At 44.6% G+C, this 27,088-nt stretch overlaps 1 protein-coding gene across 3 annotated transcripts in view; it reads left to right on the forward strand.

Moving 5' to 3' along the window:
- The window catches only part of KIF24 (kinesin family member 24), a 59,752-nt gene extending 32,721 nt beyond the window's left edge, over window positions 1-27,031 (forward strand). Inside the window, exons 6-13 of one of the 3 annotated variants that reach the window (XM_082627819.1) lie at window positions 661-748; window positions 7,100-7,221; window positions 8,048-8,153; window positions 14,299-14,370; window positions 16,095-16,204; window positions 20,834-23,029; window positions 24,328-24,517; window positions 25,043-27,031. In XM_082627819.1, the coding sequence (XP_082483945.1) occupies window positions 661-748; window positions 7,100-7,221; window positions 8,048-8,153; window positions 14,299-14,370; window positions 16,095-16,204; window positions 20,834-23,029; window positions 24,328-24,517; window positions 25,043-25,183 (3,025 nt within the window). In that variant the 3' untranslated portion in view covers window positions 25,184-27,031. The other 2 variants (XM_082627821.1, XM_082627820.1) reach the window with 2 other exon arrangements.
- Window positions 27,032-27,088: the final 57 nt, after the last annotated feature.

Raw genomic sequence — 27,088 nt, forward strand, 5'->3', positions numbered from 1 at the left:
TGCTTCCTTAGAAAATGTATCAGGACTCCTTATGTTGCAAGTATTTAGTAAAATAAGACCCCACTCTTACTGACTCATGCACTTAGGGAAGTCATTGGCTCGTATAACTAGAAAGCCTAGAGGATAGTCAAGCCTTACGGTCTTTTTACTCTAGCAGTTCAGTGATGTTATAAAGACCCAGTTTCTTTGCATCTCTCTGCTCTACCTTCCATGGTATTAGCATCATTCCAAAACTGTCTCTTTTGTGGATGTAGAATGGCTGCCACTGCTCCCAGGGCCACATGCTTTCACTTCTAGAGAGAAAAAGAGAGCACCTAACAACCAGAGACTAGGACTTTATTTTGATGGGACCAGCGAAGATCCCATATCCACTCCTGAACCAATCACTGTAGCCAGGAATACACCACCCACTGATTGGCATAGGTCTGGGTTAAACGCTCATTCTATTCATTGTAGCCAAAGATGCTGATTTGTTTAAAACAATCAAAGACTGCCTCTGAAGCCTGGGGCTGGAATCAGGAGGTGTGGGGAGTGGTGAGGAGAATGCATATCGATCCCACACAAACAGCAAAACTGCTACTTAATGGAGAGTGGTGGGTTGGGTTCTGGGGAGTCTGTTACTGAAGCTCTGCCAAACCAACCATGTTCTTGCATCCGCAGGCTCTTCGCAAGAGAAGATAGCAAGCATGTGGTACAGATAGTGGGACTGCGGGAACTCCAGGTGGATAGTGTGGAGCTTCTCTTAGAGGTAATTCTTCCTCCTTTACTACCCCACTGTAGCAGCCTAAGTACCAGGGAAGACTTCATTTTGCTATCTCGCAAATATAATGGACTCGGGTTTAGGCAAAGGGCGATGACAAACATACCATTTCACATTTATAAAATATGAATCCTCCTCTGAGAAGTTGGCTCCTTTCTCTACAAGGTTGTTGTCTCAGTGCCTTGATAGTGGGAAGTAAGGCATGTGAGAGAGCCTAATGCAGGAGAGGATACTTTTGAGCCAGTTTCAAAAGCTGCTAATGTGTATTTTTATGGTAGTGGGCTCTGGTAAAGGCTGCTGGAGAGAAATATTCTATTTTCAATTAAAATTTTAATAGGTAATACCTTCACATGGATTCAAAATTCAGAAAGTACAATGGAAATATTCCTTCCATTCCCTTTTCCTGAGGCAACTAATATATTTTTTAGTTTTTTGTGTATCATTCCAAAGGTATTTTAAAATCTGCTTTTTTCACCCTTTTAAAATATATAATTTAGTGATTTTTTTTTTATTATTTTCAGAAAGTTGTACAGCCATCACCACTATCAAATTCCAGAACATTTTCATCACACCAAAATGAAACCCTGTACCATTAACAGTTACTCTTTATTTCCCCTGTGCCTGGTGCCTGACAACCACTAATTTCTACCTCTCTGGATTTACCTGTTCTGGCCATATCATATAAATGTAATCACACAATATGCAACCTTTTGTCTCTGCATTCTTTCACTTAGCATAATGTTTTCAAGGTTCATCCATGTTGTTGAATGTATCAGTACTTCATTCCTTTTTATGGCCGAATAATACTCTGTTGTACGTATATACCATATTTTATTCATCCATCAGTTGATGGGCATGTGGGTTGTTTCAACCTTTCGGCTATTATGAATAATGTTGCTATGAACATTCAGGTACAGGTTTTCATGTGGATGTACGTTTTCAGTTTTCTTGAGTATATGCCTAGGAGTGGAATTGCTGAGTCACTTTTTGGGGAACTGCCAAACTGTTTTCCAAAGTGGCTGCACCATTTTATATTCCCACCAGCAATGTATGCAGATGGGTATTATTTTAAAAGCTCCCAAGGTGATTCTAACGTGCAGCCGTCACAGTCATGCTAGTATTATCCAACAAGCCTGGCTAGAGTCAAAGGGAGAAGGCTCGAAGGACAGGCTGGGTACTTGACAATACCCACCTTTAGAACAGCTTCACAGTACATCCCTCCAGGGACTTGGGTGTGTGAAATGGCGAGGTGGCCCACCATTACTACATGTCTTTTTCTAACAGTTTCTTTTTCTTGGGACAAATAGGTAAATTTTGTTTAAGGGCTGGAACCTTGTATTTATGTGATTATCAGATTCCTGAATCCTGGTACCCAAAATCAAAGGATGGCACCTCAGTGTGGCTGCAAAGGCAGGCACAGAACAAAAGTGTGTGGGACATGTTGAAGGGCTCTTCTGAGGCTGTTGACCATTCTTAACCTGTCCAGAGCTCCCTCCACTGCAGAGTCCTGAGGAAATGGTTTCTTATACACCTATTCCCTGTGGTCCTCTTGCCCCTGCCTCCCCTAGTCGTTCCTTCATTTGGCTGGGAGTTTCAGGAGAGTTGGTCCTCATGACGCTGTTGTCCTTGGAAATTAGACCAATTGAATGGGAAAGGACCAAACACTAAAAGGAAGTCCCTTTTCCTTGGCTATGGGTCATAACTATGTTAGTGGGCAGTCTGGTGTCAAATCACTCTCACCCTGGAAGAGTTTATGACACTCTTCTACCCTAAGGTGTGTTTTCTAAGACAAGCAGAAGTTTCTTGTTAGTGAACATATTGCCATTGATACCCTCAGTCTGTAATACATACGAGGTTGTACAAGAGGGAAGCCAGCTGAGATCAAGGTGGAAAGTTGATATAAATTATGCATATCTGACATGGTTACCCTCATAAACATTTACTCACTTGAAACAACAGCACTTGCTAACTCAGGTGTCACACTTTCACTGTCTCTCAGGTGTCACCATTCATGCTCACTCAGGTATCACCTATGTGTTTGCTCAAGTGTCACCCTCAGGTGTCATCTTCATGTATGTCACCATCGCAGATCACCCTCAGGCTCACTCAGGCATGGCTACTTGTTACCTGCCTGCACAACTGGCAGCTTCATTTTTCACACAGGATTGTCCTTCCTCCAAGAACTTTCTCCTTCCAGGTGTATTTTATTACCTGGTCTTACCAATGCAGGGACCAGGACTTCCCTGCCTTTACAGAGGACTTGCTAATGCAACCAGATTTGGAATCAAGGTTTTGCTTGTCAGGCAAATGATGGACATTTTTTCCCTTGTAGAGTTTTTTGGGCTTTTAAGTCATTTCTACAGACATTTCATGTACTTATAGGTATCCATTCCTGAACTTCTAATAAATCTGCTTCGTGTTTTAACATTGCCTTGGCTGTAGTTGGTAGCAGAGGCCCACAGAGTAAGAGCTTCCCCTAGATAAGCCTCAGTTGTATGCCGGTGATAGAGACTTAGTCTATACACAGTGCCTATCCTACTGAAGTGCTCATAGCCTGTCTTTGGTATTTGTGCAGGAAGCTTAAAGTCTGGATGGAGCTGGGTCCCAGTGCCGTGTGTCCTTGAGCACATCCTTTACCTTTCTGAGCCCAAAATATGTGGATGTTAGGAGACGATTGGGTTGTGTGACAGAGAAGGAAATGAGATAATATACATATAATGCTTACTGTGATGCTAGTTAAATTTGTCATGTCTATTATTCTTATTAATAAGTCCCTGAATATTTCCCAGTGCCACAGAATTCCATAGTTGTCTCTACTTTCTATTGTATCAGGTCCCCATTTTACTACTCACATAACATGATTTGTCTAAAGCAGCGGTCCCCAACCTTTTTGGCACCAGGGACCGCTTTCATGGAAGACAGTTTTTCCATGGATGGGTGGGATGGGGGGTGGGGGCAGGATGGTTCAGGTGATAATGCACAATGTGAGTGATGGGGAGCGGCAGATGAAGCTTCGCTTCCTGCTGTGCAGATCCTAGTGCCCTGACCAAGGATCGAAGCCATGCCCCCTGCACTGGAAGCATGGAGTCTTAATCACTGGACCACCAGGGAAGTCCCTACATTGTTAAAAAGAAATAGTTTAAGTTTTGGAAGTTTACACAAAGATGTTAGTTCTTGGGGCTTCCCTTGTGGCACAGTGGTTAAGAATCCGCCTGCCAATGCAGGGGACACGGGTTCGATCCCTGATCCAGGAAGATCCTACATGCTGCGGAGCAACTAAGCCCGTGTGCCACAACTACTGAGCCTGCGCTCTAGAGCCCGTGAGCCAGAACTACTGAAGCCCGCGGCGCCTAGAGCCCTTGCTCCACAACAAGAGAAGCCACCGCAGTGAGAAGCGCGTGTACCACAACAAAGAGTAGCCCCCGCTCGCTGCAACTAGAGAAAGCCCGTGCCCAGCAATGAAGACCCAACGCAGCCAAAAATAAATAAATACATTAAAAAAAAAAGATGTTAGTTCTTTAGTATATTTTCTTTAATTAATATTTATTGAGAACATATGATGTGCCAGTCGTAGTACTAAGTGCTTTACATACTACATATTATCTCTTTTAGTCCTCAAAAGTAACCTATGAAATTACGGTTTTATAGATAAGAAACTGAGGCCCTGAAAAGTTAAGTGATTTGTAAAAGTTCTCACAATGCAAAAGTTTAAACAACCGTATTGTCAGAGCTGGCATGTAAACCCAGACAGTCTAACTTCAGATTTCACTCTTAACTGCTACACTTGAGTTGTATATCATTTACAAAAGTCTATCTAATGATCTTCACAGACTGCCTCATTTTTACTCCTCAGAGCTCAGCTGCTTTATACCACAGTTTCTGAAAAACATGGTGATTGCAGACTGTTACTGAAGCTGAGGAAACTGGACCATGGACCAGAAATTCCTTCATGTCTTCTCTAAAAGGCATTTATTTAGTCAGGAAAAGTCACCTCAACATGTTAGACGCACTCACAGGTATCTAGTACATCATGGCACAATGAAAAACCAAGTATAAAACTCTATAATAGAACCTCAGAAGACAGTCTTTCTTGACTCCCCTGGGGATGAACCACAAGGTCACCCCTTGAGCTTCCTGTCAGTATCCACAGTTCCTGAGTAGGTATGGCCTTGAGGCCTCTCTGAGCTCTCATCAGATTCCAGCAGAAGTAGCATCATTGATTACATGTGGCAGAGGGTACCTGGCTTCTATCCCTAGCCTGACCATATTCTGCCTGTGTGACCTTGGATAAGCCACTTAACTTCTCTGTGATTGTTCCTTTATCCATCAAGCATATTGCTTACACAATTCACAAATGTAGGCATTTAAAAGATCTCCCCTGTCTCTTCATGGGGTATGTAAAAGACATTATATATATATATATATATATCAAAAGAGCTGTGAGACCCCTAAAACCCTGGGAGGAAATGCACTAGAATCTTGTTAACTCTGGGGTTATGGAAGGTATATATTTTCTTCTTTATATTTTTCCTGTATTTTCTAAGTTTTCCCCAGTAAGCATGTCTTTCTTTTCTAATGAAAAAGAAGTTTGATAAAAAAAAAAGACTAATACAAATCTAAAATAATCCCTCATCATTGCATTGTAATCTATGAAAGTATGAAATCAGAGTGATAGAGAGAGACCAGGATGAGGAAGTGCATTTAAACTAGATGGTTCATGGGAATTCTCTGGCGGTCCAGTGATTAGGACTTTGTGCCTTCACTGCAGTGGCCCCGGGTTCAATCCCTGGCCTGGGAACTAAGATCCGGCAAGCCTTGCAGCGAGGCATGGATGGATGGATGGTTAGATAGATAGATAGATAGATAGATAGATAGGCAGACAAACTAGATGGTTCAGTCATAGATTTGGCCTTAAGTGACCTAGCCAGCATCCAGGTTTAGTTATCAGTGCTTTTTTTTTGGTGGGGGGGACAGTTGCCACACTCAGTATAAGGGATTACTACTCTAATTCTTCTGATTTCTGATTAGCAGCAACATGCTATCCATGCAGTTGATAATCCAGTTTTGTAAATTAACAATTTCTGCTCTTTACAAAAGGATTCATCAGATAGTCCCTTTAAACTTTTAGCAAGCTATATACAAAATGAGTGCATTTAAAATTTGATTCTAAATTTGATTCTAAAATACAATTCTGAATCTCACTGATAATCTTTAGAGACATAACTATTGCTTAGGCCATGGAGGAATTTATTATTAGTTAGTTAATTTTTTTAAAAGTACCTACCCCTGTTTGTTAAGATATTTTATGGACTATTGTTGAAGGTTTGACTCTGTCAATTTTTGGACTCTTAATCTGGAAACTGTAGCTATGTTCAATATGATAAAAATTAAACTTCTGAGAGATTGAGAAAAAAATTAGATAGGACTTTCTTAGTCTAATTCACTGCAAAATAGATGAATTTGTCCTAAGTGCCCCACAGTGTAGTAGAAACTACATGGGCTTTGGAATCAGACATACTAGATGTGGAATTTGGTTCTGCCACAAAACAGCTGTTTGTGAGCACATCAACCTTTGAATTTATTCCTCAGCTGTAAATTGGGCATAATAATCATACTCACTTCACCTTAGGCTACTGTGAGGATTCTGTCAAATATTTTTAATGTTCTTCACCTTTTTGATTCTCAGTAATCAACACTCCCCCAAATCAGGGCAGGATATTCTTATATGGCTGTGTTTTCAGTGGCTTGAGGCCATTCCTGAGGCTTCACATCTTCTCCCCCATTTCTTTGTGGCCAGAGGGACCCAAGTTAGCCTTTACTCCCATTTGGAGGGGCAGTGGTCTCAAGGGAAATCATGGGCTTATGGCACTTGCGATAACTCATCACTTCCATATTCCCACACATCAGTCCTGGTCTCCTTTATGACTGCATCGTGGTGGAACAGGTGGATGTGATCATTCATTCTGTGATGCACATTTCTGTCCTACTGTGACAGATGGGTATGATGGGACCTTACTTTGGAGCCAAGTTATGCCCTGGGGATTTTAGTCAGGATAAATCCATCAAAGATATTAAAAAGAGGATATGAGATCAAGAAGTAAATTAGCTCTTGAGCTATTGAATGTTCTCCCCCAAGATTAGTATTCCACATTGTTTTCATTGCTCTTGGGTACTTATTCTGTATGATTTAGAGTTTAGGCAGCTTTCCTCATAGAGGGAAGGGACTGCAGTCTACTAACAAAGCTATATGTCTGGTCTCTACTGCTCTCAGCCAACTCTTAGGAGCCAGAGGGCTTTGTTTACTCCTTGCAGAAGTCACCCCGTGGATTTTATTTTCAGGTGATCTTGAAGGGCAGCAAGGAGCGCAGCACTGGGGCCACTGGAGTTAATGCAGACTCCTCCCGCTCTCATGCTATCATCCAAATTCAGATCAAAGATTCAGCCAAGAGGACATTTGGCAGGTGAGCGGGAAATACACAGGGAATCGCATTGTGTGCCTTTCCCTAATGTGACTTTGAAATATGTGTTGTCAACAACAGGACATCCTGCCACTGTGGAGTTCTTTATTTCAGGGATACACAGTAGAGTTATTAACTCTGAAATAAATCATTGTACTAAAGTGCCATCAGTTGATTAACCATGAAGTAATGACCTATTGTTGGTCAACCCTAAGTTATTAAAAGGGACATTGATTGCTTCTAACGTGAAAAACAGTATCAGCAGAGGAGTAGTAGGAAATGCATCTCAGAGAGCTTACAGGCAAAAAAAAGAAAAAAGAAAGAAAGAAAATTAATCCATCCTTCCTGAAAGAAGCCATAAGACAACTGGGTACATTCATTGCCTCTCTGGTGCTATCTTAGCAAACTCTGCCACAATGATGGATGAACCTATCTCACCTCTGAGTAATGAGTCTTTTTTTTTTTTTTTTTTTTTGCAGGGAGAGGGGGTTTGCTGGAAAGCAGCCCATGGAAGTTTCTATTTAATTATCTAAGTGGTCACCTAAGTGATTTGCATTGTGGTCATTTAGCCTTATGGGAAGAATGTTTAATTAATTTCAGTCATACTTTCTCACAAATGATTAAAACCAACAGAAGGGTCTAAGTGAACAGTGCCAGCAGTAACTGACAGATTAGAATCTTGCAATACTTTTGGGAAGCTGACAGTAATATCTTTTACTTTCCTGAGGATGGGTCAGTGTTGATTTCTTCCTGGGGTCACAAAATGCTGGCTGATGTAAAAATAAACCAAAGCCCCAAATAAGTCATCCCTGCTGTGTCTTTTCTCTAGGATCTCTTTTATTGACTTGGCTGGCAGTGAAAGAGCAGCAGATGCCAGAGACTCAGATAGACAGACAAAGATGGAAGGTGCAGAAATAAACCAGAGTCTTCTGGCTGTAAGTTGTTCAAAACCTTTAATCTAAAAATCATTCTTGAGAGATTTTGCCCCTCTTTACATGAAGCCAAAGTAGGTGAGGATGGGGTGGAATAAGGCAGTGGAATTCCAAGGTTGGAGACAGAGACGAAGGGTGCCCAGTCAGATTCTCGGCAGTTCTCGACAACTCTTCCTTCTCTCCCTGCCTTCTCTTCCTCTGGTCAATCCCTGACAATTAGGAACAGAGAAGTATTTCTGCAGTTGCTTGAATGGTTAACTTAGGTACACTTTCTCCCTCTCATCAAGTCTTAAAATTATTTTTTCAAACATATAATAGTAGAATAAATAGTATAATGGTCTCCCAAATACTTGTCCCCCAGCTTCAACATGCGAAAAGTCTAACCAACCCTTTCCTTCCCCTGGTTGAATTATTTTAAAACAAATCCTGTCATCATGTCATTTCTTCCACAAATATTTAATGATGTATTTCAGATATAAGGACTCTTATTTTTTAATATAACATAATACCATGCATACCTAAAGAAATAATTATTTAATGATACCTGTTATCCAGTAAGTGTTATAATTTTACCAGTTGTCCCATAAATGTCATTTTACAGTTGATTTATTCAAATCAAAATACAAACAAGATCCTCGGATTGCTTTTGGTTGATATTCCTCTTTCATGCCATATCAGTTCTTCCCCTCTCTCTCTCTCTTTTTAATCTTAATGTATTTGTTGAAGAAAACTCAGTCACTTGACTTATGAGATTTCCCACATTCTGGATTAGGCTAACTGCATCCCATGTTGATGTTTAACATGGTACTCTATCCTCTATTTTCTATAAAGTGGTTAAGATTTATATTTGTGCTGTCCAAGATGGGAGCCACTAAGCCACATGTGGCTATTGGGTACTTGAAATGTGGCTAGTCTGAATTGAGATGTACTCTAAGTGTAAATTACACATTGAAGCATGTAAGATATCATTAATGTTTTTTCATACTGATTACATGCCAAAATATTATTGGATGTGTCAGATTAACTAAAATATATAATTAAGATTATACATTTAATATAATATACAATTAAGATTATATGTTTAATATAATATATAATTTCATCTGGTTTTATTTCTTTTTATTTTTTTCCTCTCTTTTTTTTTATTGGGGTATAGTTGTCTTACAATGTTGTGTTAGTTGCTACTGTACAGCGAAATTAAGTAGAGTTCCCTGTGCTATACAGCAGGTTCTTATTAGTTCTCTATTTTATACATACTAGTTTTATTTCTTTTTAATATGGTTATATTTCTTTTTAATATGGCTATTATAATAAAATTACATATATGGTTTGTATTTGTGGCTCACATATTTTGATTGGGAAAATGCTGATCTAGAGGCTTGATCAGATTTAAGTTCTGTTTTTTTGGCAAGAATAATTCATGAGTAGTTCTTAGACTTTCTAAAGGAACACATCAGGAGGTCCAGAATGTCTGATAATCTCTTTTTGTGATTTTGAAGTGTTATCCGTCTAATTCCTCCATTACTATGTTTTCCGTCAACCTTTTTCACCTTATGGTTTTAGCAGCCGTCAATGAGCATTATTACCTTTATCCATTGCTTCATTAGGGATTCCAAAATGGTGATATTCTAATTCTAATATTCCTTCTGTATTTATTAACTGGAAAGAACTTTCCCCCAACTATCTGATTATCCTGAAATATAATTCATACAATGGAGGCAAGATAAATGCTTGACTTTTTGCCTCACTCACCAGTTTTCAGAATGAGTTGATGTCCTGGTAACCTAAACATGACCATGAGTTTGTTGTTGTTGTTATTTTTTTGTTTGTTTTCATATTTTTATAAACATTGTCATCTTTTTTTTTTCTTCTTCTTCTTCTTAAATTACACATTTTTGGCCAGTGGGAGTCTTTTCAAATATGTTCCTACTAGTCCCTGGCTTTCTGGTATGACAAGATGTTGTAGGCTCATCTTGTACATTTCTTTCCCCAGGCCTCGAATCAGCCATTTCTTCAACAAGCCTTGGTTTTAGAGGGAAATGGTATTTAGAGTCCCTTTAGAGTGCTAGTGGTACTTACTACCACTGTTAGTCCTCGCCTCTAGGCCTTTTTGGTGGACAGAGCTTGGAAATTGTTTTTTTTTTTTTCTTTTGGCTGCATTGGGTCTTTGTTGCTGCGCGCGGCTTTCTCTAGTTGCGTCGAGCGGGGGCTACTACTCTTCGTTGCGCAGCTGGGCCTCTAGGCACGTGGGCTTCAGTACTTGTGGCTCGTGGGCTCCAGAGTGCAGGCTCAGCAACCGTGGTGCACGGGGTCAGCCGCTCCCTGGCATGTGGGATCCTCCCGGACCAGGGCTCGAACCCGTGTCCCCTGCATTGGCAGGCGGATTCCTAACTACTGTGCCACCAGGGAAGCCCTATATATTTTTTTTTAAGGTAAAAGTATATCAGGGACTCGTACTAATAAATTAATTCAAAATTAAGACTGCAGGATTTTTGCTTAACTTTTTAAAATTTGTATTTCTCTCCCTTTTCTCTTATGCTAAAATTCTTAGTTCCTAACAACATTAATATAATTTATTTGCTCTACTTCAATATATATGTATACCCAAATCATGTTACTATCACTCATAATATGATTACTGAATCCAGATTAAGATTTCTTTGCAGTTTCCTTTTTACCCTTAAATTGTATCCCACTAGGGATGTAGAGTCATAATACTGTGTTGCAAAGTCACTTGAAATAATTCTTCTCTGTGTGTTTAAGCTTACGAATTTTGTATGGAGTTAAAGTTATAAAATAAGCCACATTCAGAAAAGTCTAGTGTTCAACCCTGTCCTCTCCATCCTGTTACCTCCCTCCCCTTAGATAATGATTTTCTACCAATATATATGTTTGTATTCACCCTTCTCAGGAGGAAAAAAAAAAAAGGTAGCATACTGTAAGCACTTTACTTTTTTCACTTAACAGTATCCTGGAGCTCACTCCATGGCTGTGTACAGAGACCCTCATTCCTTCTTATAGATGCATAGTCCTGTCTTGTGCCCCTCCACAGTATTTAAGTCCTTTTGATCAGAACTGAAATCTCCAGCTAGACACATTATTTCCAGGCCTCATGAGGGATAAATTGGGAGGCTGAGAGAAGTGAGAGAATCAGCATCTTTGTATTATTGTTTAAAATTTTTGAATAATTTTAGATTTTAAAAAAGTTACAGAAATAAACATGTAGCATTCCTTCACCCAGCCTTCCTAATGTTAACATCTTACATAACTATAGTCATCTAAATCAGGAAATGAACATTGATATAATACTATTAACTATCTACAGACCTTGTTTGAATTTCATCAATAGTCCCACTAATGTTCTTTTTCGGGTCCAGGATAACATTTAGTTATCATGGGTCTGTAGTCTCCTCAGTTTTTGTCAATTTTGACCTTAACACCTTTGAAGAATGCTGGCCAGTTATTTTGCAGAACGTCTCTGAATTTGGGTTTGTGTAATGTTTTCTCATTATTAGATTGAGATAATGAATTTTTAGCAAGAATACCACAGAAGTTGTACGCTTCTCAGTGTATCGTACCAGTCAATATGTCTTATTACTGGTGATGTTAAACTTGATCACTGAGTTAAGGTGGTTTGTGCTAGGTTACTCCACTGTAAAGTTATGATTATTACCTTTGTAATAAGTATCTTATGGAGAGATACTTTGAAACTATGCAAATATCCTGTTTACATCATGCTTTTGCTGCCTAATTTTAGTATCCATTGATGATTCTTACCTGCAACAATTATTACTGTGGTGTTTACCTGATGGGATTTTCTATGTTCATCATTCTACATTAATTAGTTAGAATGCTACTGTAAAAAAAGAGCTGTTTTTTCTCTTTATTTATTTGGTTATTTAGTTATAATAGTAAATGGATATTTCTTTTATTTGCTAAATTAGAATCCATTTCTATCATTATTTATTTTCTTGCTCAAATTATCCCAGATGGCCATTGGGAGTTCTTTCAAGTTGGTTTCTGTATCCTTTTGACATGCCCCCATCATTTTTTGAGCAGCTCCTTGTCTTTTGGCACTATAAGGTGTCACACACTCTTCCCTGCCCTAGCCCTGGAATCAACCATTTCTCCAAGGAGCCCCAGAACCAATATATTTGAGCACGTACTATATGCTAGTCAGTTTACTCTTCACAACAAAGCAGGTTCTCTTATTCCCACTTTATAGATCAGGATTCTGAAGCTCAGGTTAAGTGAATTGGCCAAGGGTCCACAGCCTCTAGCTAGAAATCTTTGATTCTCATATTTAAATTTATGGTCCAGGAATTAACCAAGAAACCTAAGAAATACCTGTGAAGTTGGAGAACCCTCTGGGGCTTGACTGTGTCTATCTCACATGGGCGATAGCATGTAAAGGGGCCTGAGAACAAGCCTTATAGAATAGGATCAAAATCTTGTGCTTTGATGGGCTTCCCTGGTGGCGCAGTGGTTGAGAGTCTGCCTGCCGATGCAGGGGACACGGGTTCATGCCCCGGTCCGGGAAGATCCCACATGCCGCGGAGCGGCTGGGCCCGTGGGCCATGGCCGCTGAGCCTGCACGTCCGGAGCCTGTGCTCCGCAACGGGAGAGGCCACAGCAGTGAGAGGCCCACGTACCGAAAAAAAAATAAAAAATAAAATCTTGTGCTTTGTGAGGTGCACAAAGGTGCCCCTTTTTCTTTCCTGGGTATTTCCCTTGGTTTTCCCTTAGAGTTTAGTAAAGTCTACTTTCCATTCTGATTCAAGGCTAAAGGGACCCAAAGCCTCATAGAGATTGATAGCCACACTTGGATTTGAGTACATAAGGGGCAGGTGTAACTCAGGGACCAGGTTTGGGTACCTGCTTGTCCCTTCTAGAGAATATTCCCAGTGCTAAAGTTTGGGGATATTGGACTGATTTGTAATAAAAGAGGAAATTCCCTTATACCTTCTTATAACCTGGCAGCTTCTTAGATAGAGAGGGGTTAGTTGTGGGCATCTGTAGCTGCTGCCAAGAACAGCCACAGCAGACTCTCAAAGCTAATTACCTGTTCTTGGTGAACTCCCAGAACTGGCACTGCCAAGGGATTCCTTCCATTCTTTTCTCTCCCTTTCTTCTCATTTACTGCCACTTAGCGGAGATGCAGGACTCAGAAATAGAAGATCTCTCCTCCCTGATCCTGTCCCCCCAACCCCTGCTCTTTCTGATGGGCATGTCGCCCCTAGAGATCTACATATGCAGGTTTCTGCTGGCACTAGTGATGTCCAATGAGCACTTCTTTGAGGGGCTCTGCCCAGGAGCAAGTGACATGCCCTTGCCTTTGGGCCACAGTCCCCCATTTATTTATTTATTTATTTATTTATTTATTAAATACTGACTTTTTTTTTCTTTTTTTGGTGGTACGTGGACCTCTCACCGCTGTGGTCTCTCCCACTGTGGAGTACAGGCTCCGGACGCACAGGCCCAGCGGCCATGGCTCACAGGTCCAGCCGCTCCGCGGCATGTGGGATCTTCCCGGATCGGGGCACGAACCCGTGTCCCCTGCATCAGCAGGCGGACTCTCAACCACTGCGCCACCAGGGAAGCCCCCCCCCACCTTTTTTTTAAATGAGGAGGTAGACCTAGATGATTTCTCAGTTCCTTCCCAGCTCTGACTCTAGAATTTCTCCTGTCCCATCCAGACAACTTGAATCTGCACTTGAGTCCATACCTATAGGTGTGCATGTGTGAGCAGGGAGGCAGGGGAGTAGTATAGTATTTTTCTATTTAAGTGCATCTTGTAGTTGGGAAGAGTGTGAGAAGAGGAGCGAAAGGGAGCTGGCAAGCCAGAACTGCCACCACATAAGCTGGACTCTGGGACCTGTGGGAATGTCCCTGGGTTTGTCTGTTCTACGCTATCAGGGCTAATTCTGGGATCACAGCCTTTAAACTGGGGGACCCTTAACTAGGCACAGCTAGCACAGGATGATGTTTCCCAGTCTAGCTCGATTTTTCTTGTTGAACGAGAAACTACCACAGCATTTTGACTTCCTTTGGGGAATTGCATGACTGTGATTTACTTAAGAAAAACATGATCTGTTATTCTCACTTTGCATGTGATATTTGATGTGCTTCTTATTCTGCCACTTTGCAGCTGAAGGAATGTATCCGTGCACTGGATCAGGAACACACTCACACTCCCTTCAGGCAAAGCAAATTAACTCAGGTAAAGTTATATATGAGCTTTGAGTTCTGGTTCACTCATGTGTTCCTTCTTCCATTCATTTATTCCTTCAGCAGAGCATCCACAGCCAGCAAGGCGTGATGCTCCCTGGAGTGAGGGAGGGGGGAGGGGGGAGGGAGGAGGGGGCAGAGAGAGGAGGGGGAGGAGTCATGTTCCTTCCAGGAGCTCTCAGTCTTGGAGAAGAAAGGGGCATCCTCAGGCAGAGATACCTGCAGTACAAAGCAGCCAGGCTCCCGGTGGGGCAGCAGTGGTCACCATCCAACAGCTTTCTGCTTATTTCTAATGTAAAGAAACCTTGTTGATTTAGTGGAGTCTCTGAGCCTTTGAAGGGGATGGTAGTGCAGCTGTACTTGGTACTTTCTTAGTTGTAAGACTTAGACCAGTGTTTCAAGACGAAAAATAATAGCTGCAGTTAAAAAGAATGAGATAGATTTTTGACATGTCCTGACAGGAAAGATGACCAAGATCTATAGTTTAAAGATATGAAATGAGAAGAAAAAACTACACAGAAATTATGCATATGTTAGCTGATTATTTTGAGTGGTAGAACCATAGGTAATTCTTTTCTTCCATTTTTCTGTCACGAAAGTGTGCTTCTTTATTAATGGGAGACGCCAATAAGTGCGCATCTGTAATAGCTGCGGAGAGTGGCCCACGGAGGGGTCTGCCTAGGTACAAACAGCTGTGAAGACAGTTATGGGCACCCCTGGTTCTCTTCTGCACCAAATCCTGTGCACAGGAGGGACAGACTATGTAGAAGGCAGTCTAGGTGAGGATCTTTGTATTCTGGGAGAGGTTTTCACCCTGTGCAGCTAGACTGGCAGCCCCACAGGACCTGGGGCAGAACCTATAATAACATAGCTCCTTACTAGTCAGAATTGGGTTAGATTGTTTCTTCTCAAACATGATTTCAACCAGGGATCCAGGAAACCCTTCTTATAGGTGGTTGTCCTGATTCTGACATTGGTTTTGTTATTTTTCAAAATATGTCCTCCATCCCCAGAAATTGTGTCCTATTTAATTAAAAAAATAATTCCACACATGGATCCACTTACAGAATAATATACCTTTTTCACTCAAACCTAAGTTTTAGATCTTTCCAGGTACCTAAGTACATATATACATAATTATCTTTTATGGTTGTATGCCGTTTACAATTACTTAGTTTGTTACCTGTTTATAGACTTGTAGATTTTCCAAATTTTACTATTATAATAAGGTAATGAATATCCTGGGTATACTTTTTTGGGGGGGAATCAATTGAGCAATTATTATCTCTTTAGGATAAAGTCCTGGAAGTGTGATTGCCAAACCAAGAGTGTGAACATTTTTTACCAAATTTTTACCATATTGCCAAACTGCCCTCCCAAAGGCATGTACCAATTCATGCTACGTGGTATACGGGCAGTGTAGCAGTGTACAAGAGCGCCCTTTCCCTAGACCCTCACCAGAGCAGGGTAGTATGAGTCTTAATCTTATAGGTGCAAAAATTTTAGTTTTTTATAATGGTTTGTTTGCATTTCTTTGATTAGTGGTGAAGTGAGTACCTTTTCTTTTGTTTATTGACTGTTTATGTTTCTCCTTTTGTGAATTACCTTTTTGTAGAAGGGGGTGAGGGTGACTGTGGCCCAGTGTCCTGCACACAGTAAGTAGTCAGTAGGCCCTTGGTTAGTTGACTTCATTGACCTGCCTTCTGTTTCAAACAGGTTCTGAAGGACTCTTTCATTGGCAGTGCCAAAACCTGCATGATCGCCAACATCTCGCCAAGCCATGTGGCCACCGAACACACTCTGAATACCTTGCGCTATGCTGACCGGTGAGTCCCCCTCAGGTGGCAGGTCGTGTGTGTACGTGTGTGTGATACACACACAAGGATCTGACCTTGAGCTCCGCAAGCCTGTTCTTGGGGCAGTAATCCTACTGCCAGGGGAATGTGCAATTGGTCATTTGGAGAATGTGACCTAGGAGGCCCTGCCATTTTACAAGTGTGAATGTGACAAGAGGAAGGTGACACGCTCCCTTGTTTAGGAGACAACTCCATCAGTGGCTTTTTTTTTTCCCCCCCTGGCCACGCTGCACGGCATGTGGGATCTTAGTTCCCCAACCAGGGATCAAACCCGCATCCCCTGCATTGGAAGCGTAGAGTCTTAACCACTGGACTGCCAGGGAATTCCCCATCAGTGGCGTTTAAATGGCTAGCGGAAGATGAAATATTTTTCCAGAGTGGAAGGCTTAGTGAGGTTTTCTTCCTGCTAGCCTCAGCTCTAATTATTAGGGATAGAATACCTATTACTTGTCAAGGCAGAAGTACTCAGAGCTGTGTAGGTCCAGAAGAGACCAACCTTGTGTTATGGAAGGGGAAACTGAGGCCCAGAAAAGGGTGGAAACTTTAATAGGGCTCACTGGGAGTTGGTGTCAGAACTAGCACCTCTTACTGCCAGGTCAGGGCTCTAGTGACTTTGGTATCTGCCAGGGTCCCTCCCATCTCTTACCCTGGGGTCCAGTGTCTCCTGCACGTGTGAAAATGCTCTCATTACCATTCTTTCCTCTGGCTGCTTTGCTGCTGGTCCTGTCTTACAACACCTCCTCTTCAGTCTCCCAAGAATCCATCTCCAAAGTTAACAAACTATTTGAGGGGAACCTGGTTTTTTTTTTTTTTAATTACTGTTGAAGAATCTTTACTATCCATGGCATTTTATGAAACTCATTGGGAAGGAAAGATAAGCTACCATCTAAGTTCCGTGAGAACAGGAACCTTATCTTTTTCTCCACTGTATCTCTCCTGCCCAGACAGTACTTGGTACCTAGTAGATGTGTAATAAATATTTGTGAATGAAAGGAGGAGCTCCTCCTGGGCTTGGGGGCTTGAGTGAGGTTCTCTGTGTACCTTATCTCATTTAAATAGGAGAGATCATTTACAAAGCGGCTACCAGAGTGGACTCTGGAGTTAGACTATCTGGGCCAATACCCTGCCTCTGCCACTAGCTAGCTGAATGGTCTTGGACAAATTGGCAACTTCTCTGGGCCCCAATTTCCTTAATGTGAACAGGGATAATGATAGCACCTATCTCATATAACAGTTATGTGGAATCACTGATGCGATATGTTTGAAGGGCTTAGCACCACACCTGGCAAATAGTGAGCACTCATTATATGTTAACTTTAACAATAGGAATATTACAGGCATACTGTAGAGATATTGCAGGTTTGGTTCCAGACCACCATGACAGATCAAAGATCACAGTAAAGTGATTTTTTAAAAAATATATACATACCTTAATTTAAGAATAATGCTGTTGGAAAAATGGCACCAATAGACTTGCTCTATGCAGGGTTGCTACCAACCTTCAATTTGTTAAAAAAAATGCACTATCCACAAAGCAAAGCACAATAAAATGAAGTATGCCTATAATATGTCCCCCAAATAAGTTTCCTCGAAGAGGTTTTCTTTTCTTTTTTTTTTTTTTTGCATTACGCGGGCCTCTCACTGTTGTGGCCTCTCCCGTTGCGGAGCACAGGCTCCGGACGTGCAGGCCCAGCGACCATGGCTCACGGGCCCAGCCGCTCCGCGGCATGTGGGATCGTCCTGGACCGGAGCACAAACCCGCATCCCCTGCATCGGCAGGCGGACTCTCAACCACTGCGCCACCAGGGAAGCCCATAGAGGAGGTTTTCTTGTTGCATGGTTTCCTAATGCCAGCACCCTAGCACTTCTAGAAGACAGTGAAGACTGAGATCAGATAGAAGACATGGGATGATCCAAAATTGTTCCCCCAAAACCAGTATGGCTTCAAGTTCTTTCCCCCCACGTATCCATTACCCAGCTTCAACAATTATTAACCCTGAGTCAATCTTGTTTCATAACCCCATTCACTCCCCAAATCACAGACATATCAAGTACTTGAAGTAAGAACATCATTAAGGAACAGAGAACAAGACTTTCCTCTCAGCGCCTCAGTAAAGGAGGATGAAAGTAACCCTTTCTCAGAGGGGATGTATTGAGTACGATTGAGAAATTATTTGAAGTAATTTTGGTTAAAAAATAGAATAAGTATAATAGAAATAATCTCTTCCATTTAAAGCAGTCTGACAAATTATTGAAAATAAATATGAAAGTTATTTATTTTGTGTTTAAATTAATTGTTGGTAACAATCCATACACACACAGGATGAGGATGATTTTATTGCTTATTTAAAATTTTCCCGATTTAAAATTTTCATCTCTGCACATACTAGAAGAATGTTGCTAAATAGTCCAAAAATAAAGTTCCAGCTGGACCCCTAACAGGTGTATCAGAAGAGAACTCAGTAACAGGAGTGATTTTGGTAAAAGGTAGAGTACAGGGCTTCCCTGGTGGTACAGTGGTTGAGAGTCTGTCTGCCGATGCAGGGGACACGGGTTTGTGCCCCGGTCCGGGAAGATCCCACATGCCGCGGGGCGGCTGGGCCCGTGAGCCATGGCCGCTGAGCCTGCGCGTCCGGAGCCTGTGCTCCGCAACGGGAGAGGCCACAGCAGTGAGAGGCCCACGTACCGCAAAAAAAAAAAAAAAAAGGTACAGTACACTGGAAGCCTTTAGCACCAATGACCAAATTAACTGTAAGATTTCTTCCGGCACCCTCAGGTTTCTAGAATTATTTACTATGACTGCTAGGAGAAAATTTTGGTGTTTCTCTTTTTTTGTGTGTGTGGTATGCGAACCTCTCACTGTTGTGACCTCTCCTGTTGCGGAGCACAGGCTCCGGACGCGCAGGCTCAGCGGCCATGGCTCACAGGCCCAGCCGCTCCGCGGCACATGGGATCCTCTCAGACCAGGGCACGAACCCGCGCCCCTTGCATCGGCAGGCGGACTCCCAACCACTGTGCCACCAGGGAAGCCTGGTGTTTCTCTTTTAACAAAACTAATAGCTCAGATTTTTATAACAGGAAGTAATTTGGAACCATCTAGACTTGCTGTGGGACCTCTCAACCCATTCCGTGGATGTATGCCCTACTGCAATACCTCAGCAAAGGCCCAAGGACACACAATTCATGTGTCTTTAGTCACATCCTATGTCTCTTTGCTTACTGTGTTATCTGCTTGCCTTGCCTCTCAGACCTAAAAGGAAGATTTAAGTCAAGTCTCAGTGTCAGGTTTACTATCTTGGTTTTCAGTAATGGCCAGAGGAGTCATTTGGCTACTGTTGAGTGGATTAAAATCAAAACAATGGAAAAGACATTTTCTGGGAGCTCCCAGACAGAAGTACTGCTCCCACCTAGGGGATTTCCACAGAGAATCTACGAACAAACCACTGGAGAGTCACATTTTACTTGATGTCTCCTTGTAAATCCAAATTCTTATACTGTTTGTATTTTGTTTTAGGTATCACAGAGTGAGAGACTCTGATCTTGGCAACTGAATCCTAGCAGAGACTTAATTCTGGATTTTTCCACGCTCTCTAGAATTCCCTTGTAAGATAGAGCATGGTTCTCCATTTCTCTATCTAGGGTGCGATTTTGCCTCCTAGGGGACATTTGGCAATGTCTGGAGACAATTTTGATTGTTGTGACTGGGGAGAAATGCTGCTGGGATCTCAGGTAGAAGCCAAGGAGGTTGCTCAACACTCCACAGGACAGCTCCCCACAGCACAGAATTATCTGACCCCAAACATCACTAGTGCTAAGGTTGAGAAACCCTGTGAGTAGACAGGTCATTTTTCCCTTAATGGAATTAGCACAAGCCTGCTTATTTCCAGAGGGCTTTTGCTTCTTGAAGTGCCCAGCAGGTTCAAGGGAACTCATTTTCTCAGAGAAGCCTGAAAGGAGGTGGTTGCAGGGAAAAGAAGACTCTGATTATGGAAGAGTGGGTAAGGGGTAGACACTAGGCTCCTGAGTTGGCCGATCTTCAGGAAGCGTGGCATGGGCCCTGCATGGGCACAGTTCTGAGACTAGCTCCTCTGGCCTGGCCCTCACATGGGACTGTGGTAGTTCCAAAACTCTCCTGATCATGGAATACTGGATGCACACTACTATCCTGAGAGAAGACACTGGTCTTCTTTGTTCAGGTAAAGAGAGGTATTTCATGCTGAAATAGAATCTCCCCATTTCCTCCAATTCTCTCCCAGATAAAAAAGTAATTCCCAGGGGCTTCCCTGGTGGCACAGTGGTTGAGAGTCTGCCTGCCGATGCAGGGAACACGGGTTCGTGCCCCGGTCCGGGAAGATCCCACATGTCGCGGAGTGGCTGGGCCCGTGAGCCATGGCCGCTGAGCCTGTGCGTCCGAAGCCTGTGCTCCGCAACGGGAGAGGCCACACAGTGAGAGGCCCGCGTACCGCAAAAAAAAAAAAAAAAAAGTGATTCCCAGTCCCTGTAATAGTTTTCTTTGGTTTTTGTTTTCCCTGAAAGCTCTAGGAAAGAAGGTACAGAACATGCAAGAATGCACATTTAACCTAAAATGGTCGTTTACAGGGTCAAAGAACTAAAGAAAGGCATTAAATGCTGCACTTCAGCTAGCAGTCGAAATCGAACATCTGGAAACTCTTCTCCAAAACGAATTCCGAGCTCTCCTGTGGCCCTGCCAGGGGACAAGTGTTCTCCCAAAAAAGTCAAGTTGGGGCTCCAACAGTCGCTCACAGTGGCACCTGGCTCCACGAGAACGAAGGCCCATCCTCTGGCCAGTCACCCAGCCAATATCCCTTTTGCTTCTGTACCTAAGGCTCCTGGTAAAAGGGGTGGCTCTAGAGGGAGTCCTCCCCAAGAGTGGGTCATTCAAACTAGCTCTGTCAAAGGAACCATGCGGCCTGGACATTTAGCCAAAAAAAGGGCAGAAGAATCAGCTGCATCATGCTCTGAGAAAAATCCAATCGGCAACAAAACTGCCCTCCGGTGGGGAAGCAGGGCCCCTGGCCCAGGAGAAGCAGCAGTCCGTGGTAAGCTGCCCTCCCGGTGCGAGAAAGTGCAGACTGTGCAAAAGCAGTTTGTGTCACGAGTTGAGCTCTCCTTTGGCAACGTCCACCACTTAGTAGAGTACAGTCAGGGCAGCAAGGGGGGCACACCTACCAGGCCTGCCTCTGAAGCTTGGACAGACATCCCTCCACATCAGAAGGAGAGGGAGGAACATTTGCGCTTTTATCACCAGCAGTTCCAGCAGCCACCTCTCCTCCAACAGAAGTTAAAGTACCAACCACTGGAAAGGTTTTTATGCCAGTCCCGGCCTCCAGAGGGGCAGCTCCAGAATGACACCCCTCCTCCCTTCCACTCTTGTTGTGAGAGCCATGATGGTGCCCAAGCTGAGGACCTTGATGACAGTGATTTCAGTGAAGATTCTTTTTCACATGTCTCCTGTCAGAGGACCACAAAGCAGGGAAACACTCTGGAGAATAGCGAAGGCTCGTTCTTCCTTCATCAGAGGGAGCAAGGTCCTGAGGAGCAGGTAGCCGAAAGGCGGCAGAGTCTGTTTTTTAGCCCCAGGACAGAAGGTGACGAGAAGGGTCTAACTGGAAGCTGGATGTACTCCAGGGACGCTGCAAGCCACAGGATAGCACTTGATCACGGCCACAGCCCAAGTCAGGTGCCCTTGGACTGGAGCAGAGAGGAGGACTCCACCTCCTCAGGGCCTCCTCCCGGAGAAAACCTGGCAGAGAAGCCTTACTGCTCACAGGTAGACTTTGTGTATAACCAGAAAAGGGGGGTCAGCCCAGCCTTTGACCTCAGACAGGATGCCTTCAAAAATGAGGTTCCTCGGCAAGCTGAGGGCAGCTCCCCATCCCTGGAGGAAGATGGTTGCGCTTTCTCACTATCCCACATCACAGTTCCTGGATCCCCAGACCAAAGAGACACAGTGAGCACACCTCTGAGAGAAGTCAGTGAAGATAGCCCAACTGTGGTGACCAGAACAATGAAAAACAGTAACCCTTTCCAAGGAGAAGACTCTAGAGGGGAACTAGGCACATGCTCTGAGCATGCTTCTGGACTGATGGCTCCCCTCACCGTGTCTCTCCTGGAGAGCCCAGACGATGAGGGCTCTCCTCCCTTGGAGCAGTCGGCCCAGGATGGAACTGCACACAGTCTAGTGGCAGCAGACACAGGGGGGCCAGCTGTGGGCCACACAGTGTCACCTGGTGATCAAGAGGCAGACCTGCCAATGTCTTCAGCAACTGAGCACCTGTGGCTCTCATCATCTCCCCCCGACAGCAAGCCTGGGGGTGATCTTCCAGCTCTGTCCCTGTCACCCATCCATCAGCACCCACCTGACAAGCTGCCCAGCAGGGAGGCTGACCTGGGGGAGCCCTGTCAGAGCAGAGAGACTGCACTCTTCTCCCAGGGGCACTACGATGGCGATGCTGAGACAGAGCTGGGCTGCTCCCAGGGTTTCCCAGAAAAACCCTTCCTCACCACACATACCGGGGGACCCCACTGTGGGCCTACACTCACCCCCCAAACAGGAAGTAGTGATGTGGCTGACCAGCCCTGGGCCCAGGAGAGAAAGCACCTGGCAGGGCTTGGCTGGCAGGAGCTGGATTTGTCCACAGACCCCATCAAGCTGTCTTGCTACAATGAGGACATCGCGTGGCTCAAACGCAGGCCAATCCCAAGGTACTTAGCAAGGCTAGGCTCTCCCAAGACTGCCAGGACACTCCGTCAGCCCATCCTGGAGCACGCACAGTAAGTTGGACTTTCCTACCTAGACTTGAGCCCCTTTGGCACCCCTACTCCCACTACAGCTGAATGTTTTGTCTGTTCTGGGAATGGCTGTGGTTGGCTCAGAGAAAGGCTTTTTGTCCACCTTTTCAAGGGAGCCTGCCTAGATGCATCTGACATGAACAGCAGGAATAAAATGTATTGGAGCAGGCCTGCCAGGTAGGGTAGGTGGGATGTGAGTGAAAGAAGCTTGGGAAAGCTGAGATGTGAGTGAAAGAAGGGAGGATCTGACCCTATAAGCATAAGACCACCAAGACCTATGGTGAGATCAGAATCCTCTTCATTCTGTTGGGTCTGTGTTCCTGGAAGTGCTCCCCAGGGACACAGCAGCAGCAGCAGCCTTGTGACCCCAGAGCCAAGGCAGGCTGGTCACCTTCCAAGATGGTGAAGGTAAAAAACAGGGGCTGGTGATTTGTGCTGCTTTCCCCGAAGGAGGCTGTGGATGGTACAGCAGAATGAGAGAGCCTTTGAGAATATGAGAGAAAGGAGGGGAAGAGGTCTAGCAGCGTCAGAGGCCCAGGAGCAGGAAGGCAGGGCAGGCCTGTGGGAACAGATGCTTCCTCTGTGAGGCTGCGGCCCTCTGCTAGGGCTCCTGATACCTGGGCAGACCGTCTGCCAGCTGCTCGCTGGGGCTCAGGCCTGGGCCTTGGGCAAAGAGAAGGGCGTGTAGGGATGTGCAGCGGTGGAGCCCACCTCTACAAGGTGGACAGTCTTGCTGTTTCCGTGGTCTCTATCCATCAGTGGAGTCTGACACAGTTAGGTCTAATAACCCTGTAGATGTTTCTAAATTTGGGGATCAGAGGATGGGGGGGTGGTCAGTGGTAACCTAGAGGTTGGAGATCACAAGCTAGGGAAGACAACATGCTAAGCCCAGTTTTATCAGCTGGATTCTTCTGACAGAAGGCAGATCCTCCAGCTTCTAGCTCAAACCCCCTTGCTTTTTGGTCCCTGAACTCTCCAAAGAAAGTAGAAATCACAGCAGGCTAGGTGGCTGGCTCTACCTCGTGCCAGGTGTGCCAGCTGCAGTGGCACAGCCTTGAGCTTTCTTGCAGGGAAGATGTGGGCAGCTCCTGCGGAGGAGAAGCAGCATCCAGCCCTGTGCCTCAGTGTACCTGGAGGCAGGGGGCAGCTCCAGAAGCCCATCTCTTCCCAGAATCTCATTTGTAGCCCCCTAGCCCCTTGACAAGGCCTGAAAAGAATGGGTGAGGGGCAGGAGGTGCTGGCGAGCTGGTTCTGGTCGCAGCCTCGGCCTCTTTGGGCAGAAGCAGCTCCTGGCCTGGAAATGAGGCTCACTTCCAGAAAGCTGCCCAGGAGAGACGGGAGGCCCGGAGGACCACAGCATCCCCTCTGGTTCCCAGGCAGGTACTCATCCGAGCACACCAGGAACAGCGGAATGAAATGGCCAAGCTGGGCTTCAAGGAGGAGACCCTGATGAGCCAGCTGGCTCCTAATGTAAGTGGTCTTGGCCAGGCTCTCAGGGGTCGTTGGGAATTAGCCTGCAGCTGGTTTGACAGACCTCCTTGCTTGCTGTAGCTGTGTGTGCAGAAAGGGTCTGCTGTCACACTCTAACCTTGTCGAGGCCTTGGACCTACTCCTGCCACCCCTGAGTTGGCTTGAGGGCGTGCAAGGACAGGTGGGAGATGGTGCTACACTCCCCATTCCCAGGCCAAAATGTTTCCAGCCTCTGTTCTTTGCCATTCTGCCCTCCTAGTGGCTTGTCGGTGCCCCTCCCTGTGATGATAACAGTGACTTACTTGCCTCATGACCAGAGGTACTTCTACGAAACCACCCTTCTGCCCTGCAAAATACCTCTCTGCGTAGAGAAGTGGTCCCACCCTGTGCCATGGTGACTGTCCTGCAGATTTTCCAGCTGGAGGAAGGGCCTGGGCTCTGAAATCTTCCTACAAGAGAAGGGACTAGAAAAGCTGATCTGGCAACAACAGCAAAAGCTCCACTTGTCCTCTGTTTCCTTTCCAGGATTTTGAAGATTTTGTGACCCAGTTAGATGAAATCATGGCTCTGAAGTCCAAGTGCATCCAGAGTCTGAGGAGCCAGCTGCAGCTATACCTGGCCCGCCACAGGCGAGCTGCGGCCCCTCAGAGGACAGCGGTGTCTTAGAACAAGATCCAGTATGCGGTGGCTGGGCTCTCAAGAGCTGGAGGGCCCTCTGCCAGGTCCCCCTACAGATACCAGAACCCACTCCCTGGTCCTGCCCATGCTGGCCTCTCCCTAGCCACACGTGGCCTTGGCTGGGTCCCAGCCCCTCTCTCAGGGCCGAGCATCTGTCCCTTAATTCTAAGCACAGGAGCATCTGTAAGGAAGGACAGATCAGCCTGAAAAACTTAATAGTCCCCTCCCTTTTCCTTGGGGCTGGAGGAGGATTTGCCTTTACTGACCGACCCCTTGTCTGTGGAAACACAGTTAGGTCTAATAACCCTGTAGATGTTTCTAAATTTGGGGATCAGTGGATGGGGGGATGGTCAGTGGTAACAGAGGTTGTGTTGAGGTCACAAGCTAGGGAAGACAACATGCTGAGCCCAGAGGCTTTATCAGCTGGATTCTGTGCCTTTCTCCAGGACTTGGTCAAAAACTAAAACATTGGTGCTAGTGGGGTGGGGGAGGGTGAGCTCTGCCCCATCAGCCCTTGGAGATTGATTTGGGACTTTAGGTAGCTTTTGAAAATGTAAAATGAATAAACCTTGATGTCTTTAACAGCAGCAGATGTGGGACAGGCTTTATGCTTCCAGTTCCCTTCCCTCCCTGCAATCCAGTATTTAGACAGAAGAGGGAGCTCGCGTCACTGCATTATTCTTTTCCAACCTCTACCCTGTGCTGGGACCATCCACCTGCGTCATGCTCCTGGCTCCTGTCTGTGAATCCTCACCCCCACGCTCCCTCACGGAATAGTGGAAGAGCTGCAGTATCTCAGGCAAGTCTGTCCCCTAGTCTCACCCTCATCCGGGACTGCCCTGGCCATCTACTCCCCCCTCAATGGCCTGTGTTCAGGGTCTTGGCACTGAGTGCTCTGGTCAGTAGTGTGAGGCTCTAAAGCAGTTCTACACACATACACGCACACCTTCATGTGAGTTCTTTCTGTATCTTTTTAGCAGAAAGAAGCTTAAGAAATACCAAGTGGCCTCCAGGTGGCCCACTTAACCAAGGCCACCCTGGATCAAGTTAAAATTCATTTCAAAGCCCTTGGCCCTGACACCATTTTGGTATGAAACTTTGATTTCCTACAGGTAAAGGATAACTTTTACAGGTTTTAAAAGAAGGGTTTAATTAATTTTAAAGGCCAGAAGAGGGGCTTTCTGAGACAATGGCCATGCCTGATCTGACCACCAGAGGGCAGCCTCTTTCCAGCTTGGTGCTTCCCAGCCCAAAGCTTCTGTACCTGCTCCTCATGTGATCACTAAAAAAAAATTAGAGACCCATCCAAGCCAAGAGCACTGGAGGGACTGTGGGACAGTATTAAGTATAAGGACAAGAAACTCTAGGGATAAATCTAGTGCCATCAGATACATCAGCACTACTGAGAGCTAGTAAAGCAGTCTGAATCCCAGTCCTGCCTATGGAACACATAATTATGCATGATGCTGCTCAGAGGACAAAGAGTTTGTTCCTCATTTCTGAGTGATTCCCTTCAAGGCCCAGCCTGTCTCACCGCCACAGTCAGTCTTGCAGGAAGGCATATGTCTATGTCCTTGACCCAGAAACTGGGCTAGGTCAAGTTTAAACAAACAGACCCTTGTCTACCCCTGCCTTTACAAACCGAAAACCAGGGCAGACTGGGGGGACCAGCTCCTGGGTCCCATGGGCCTAAGAGTTGGAAGAAAGTACTGAAATGACAGAAAATGGCTAGCTCCAGTTCCATCCCCAGCAAATCCCTTTACCACTCACTCACCTCCACCCTGCAGTAATACAGTCCTTGGCAATAAAGAAGTTATCACAGCAGGATATACCTTTTAGATTTTTATTAGTAGTTCTCTCTGAAGAATCAAAATAGTTAGCAAATTACTTTAG

Source organism: Mesoplodon mirus (genome assembly GCF_964341445.2).
Source record: "Mesoplodon mirus genome assembly, chromosome: 1".
NCBI lineage: Eukaryota > Metazoa > Chordata > Mammalia > Artiodactyla > Ziphiidae > Mesoplodon > Mesoplodon mirus.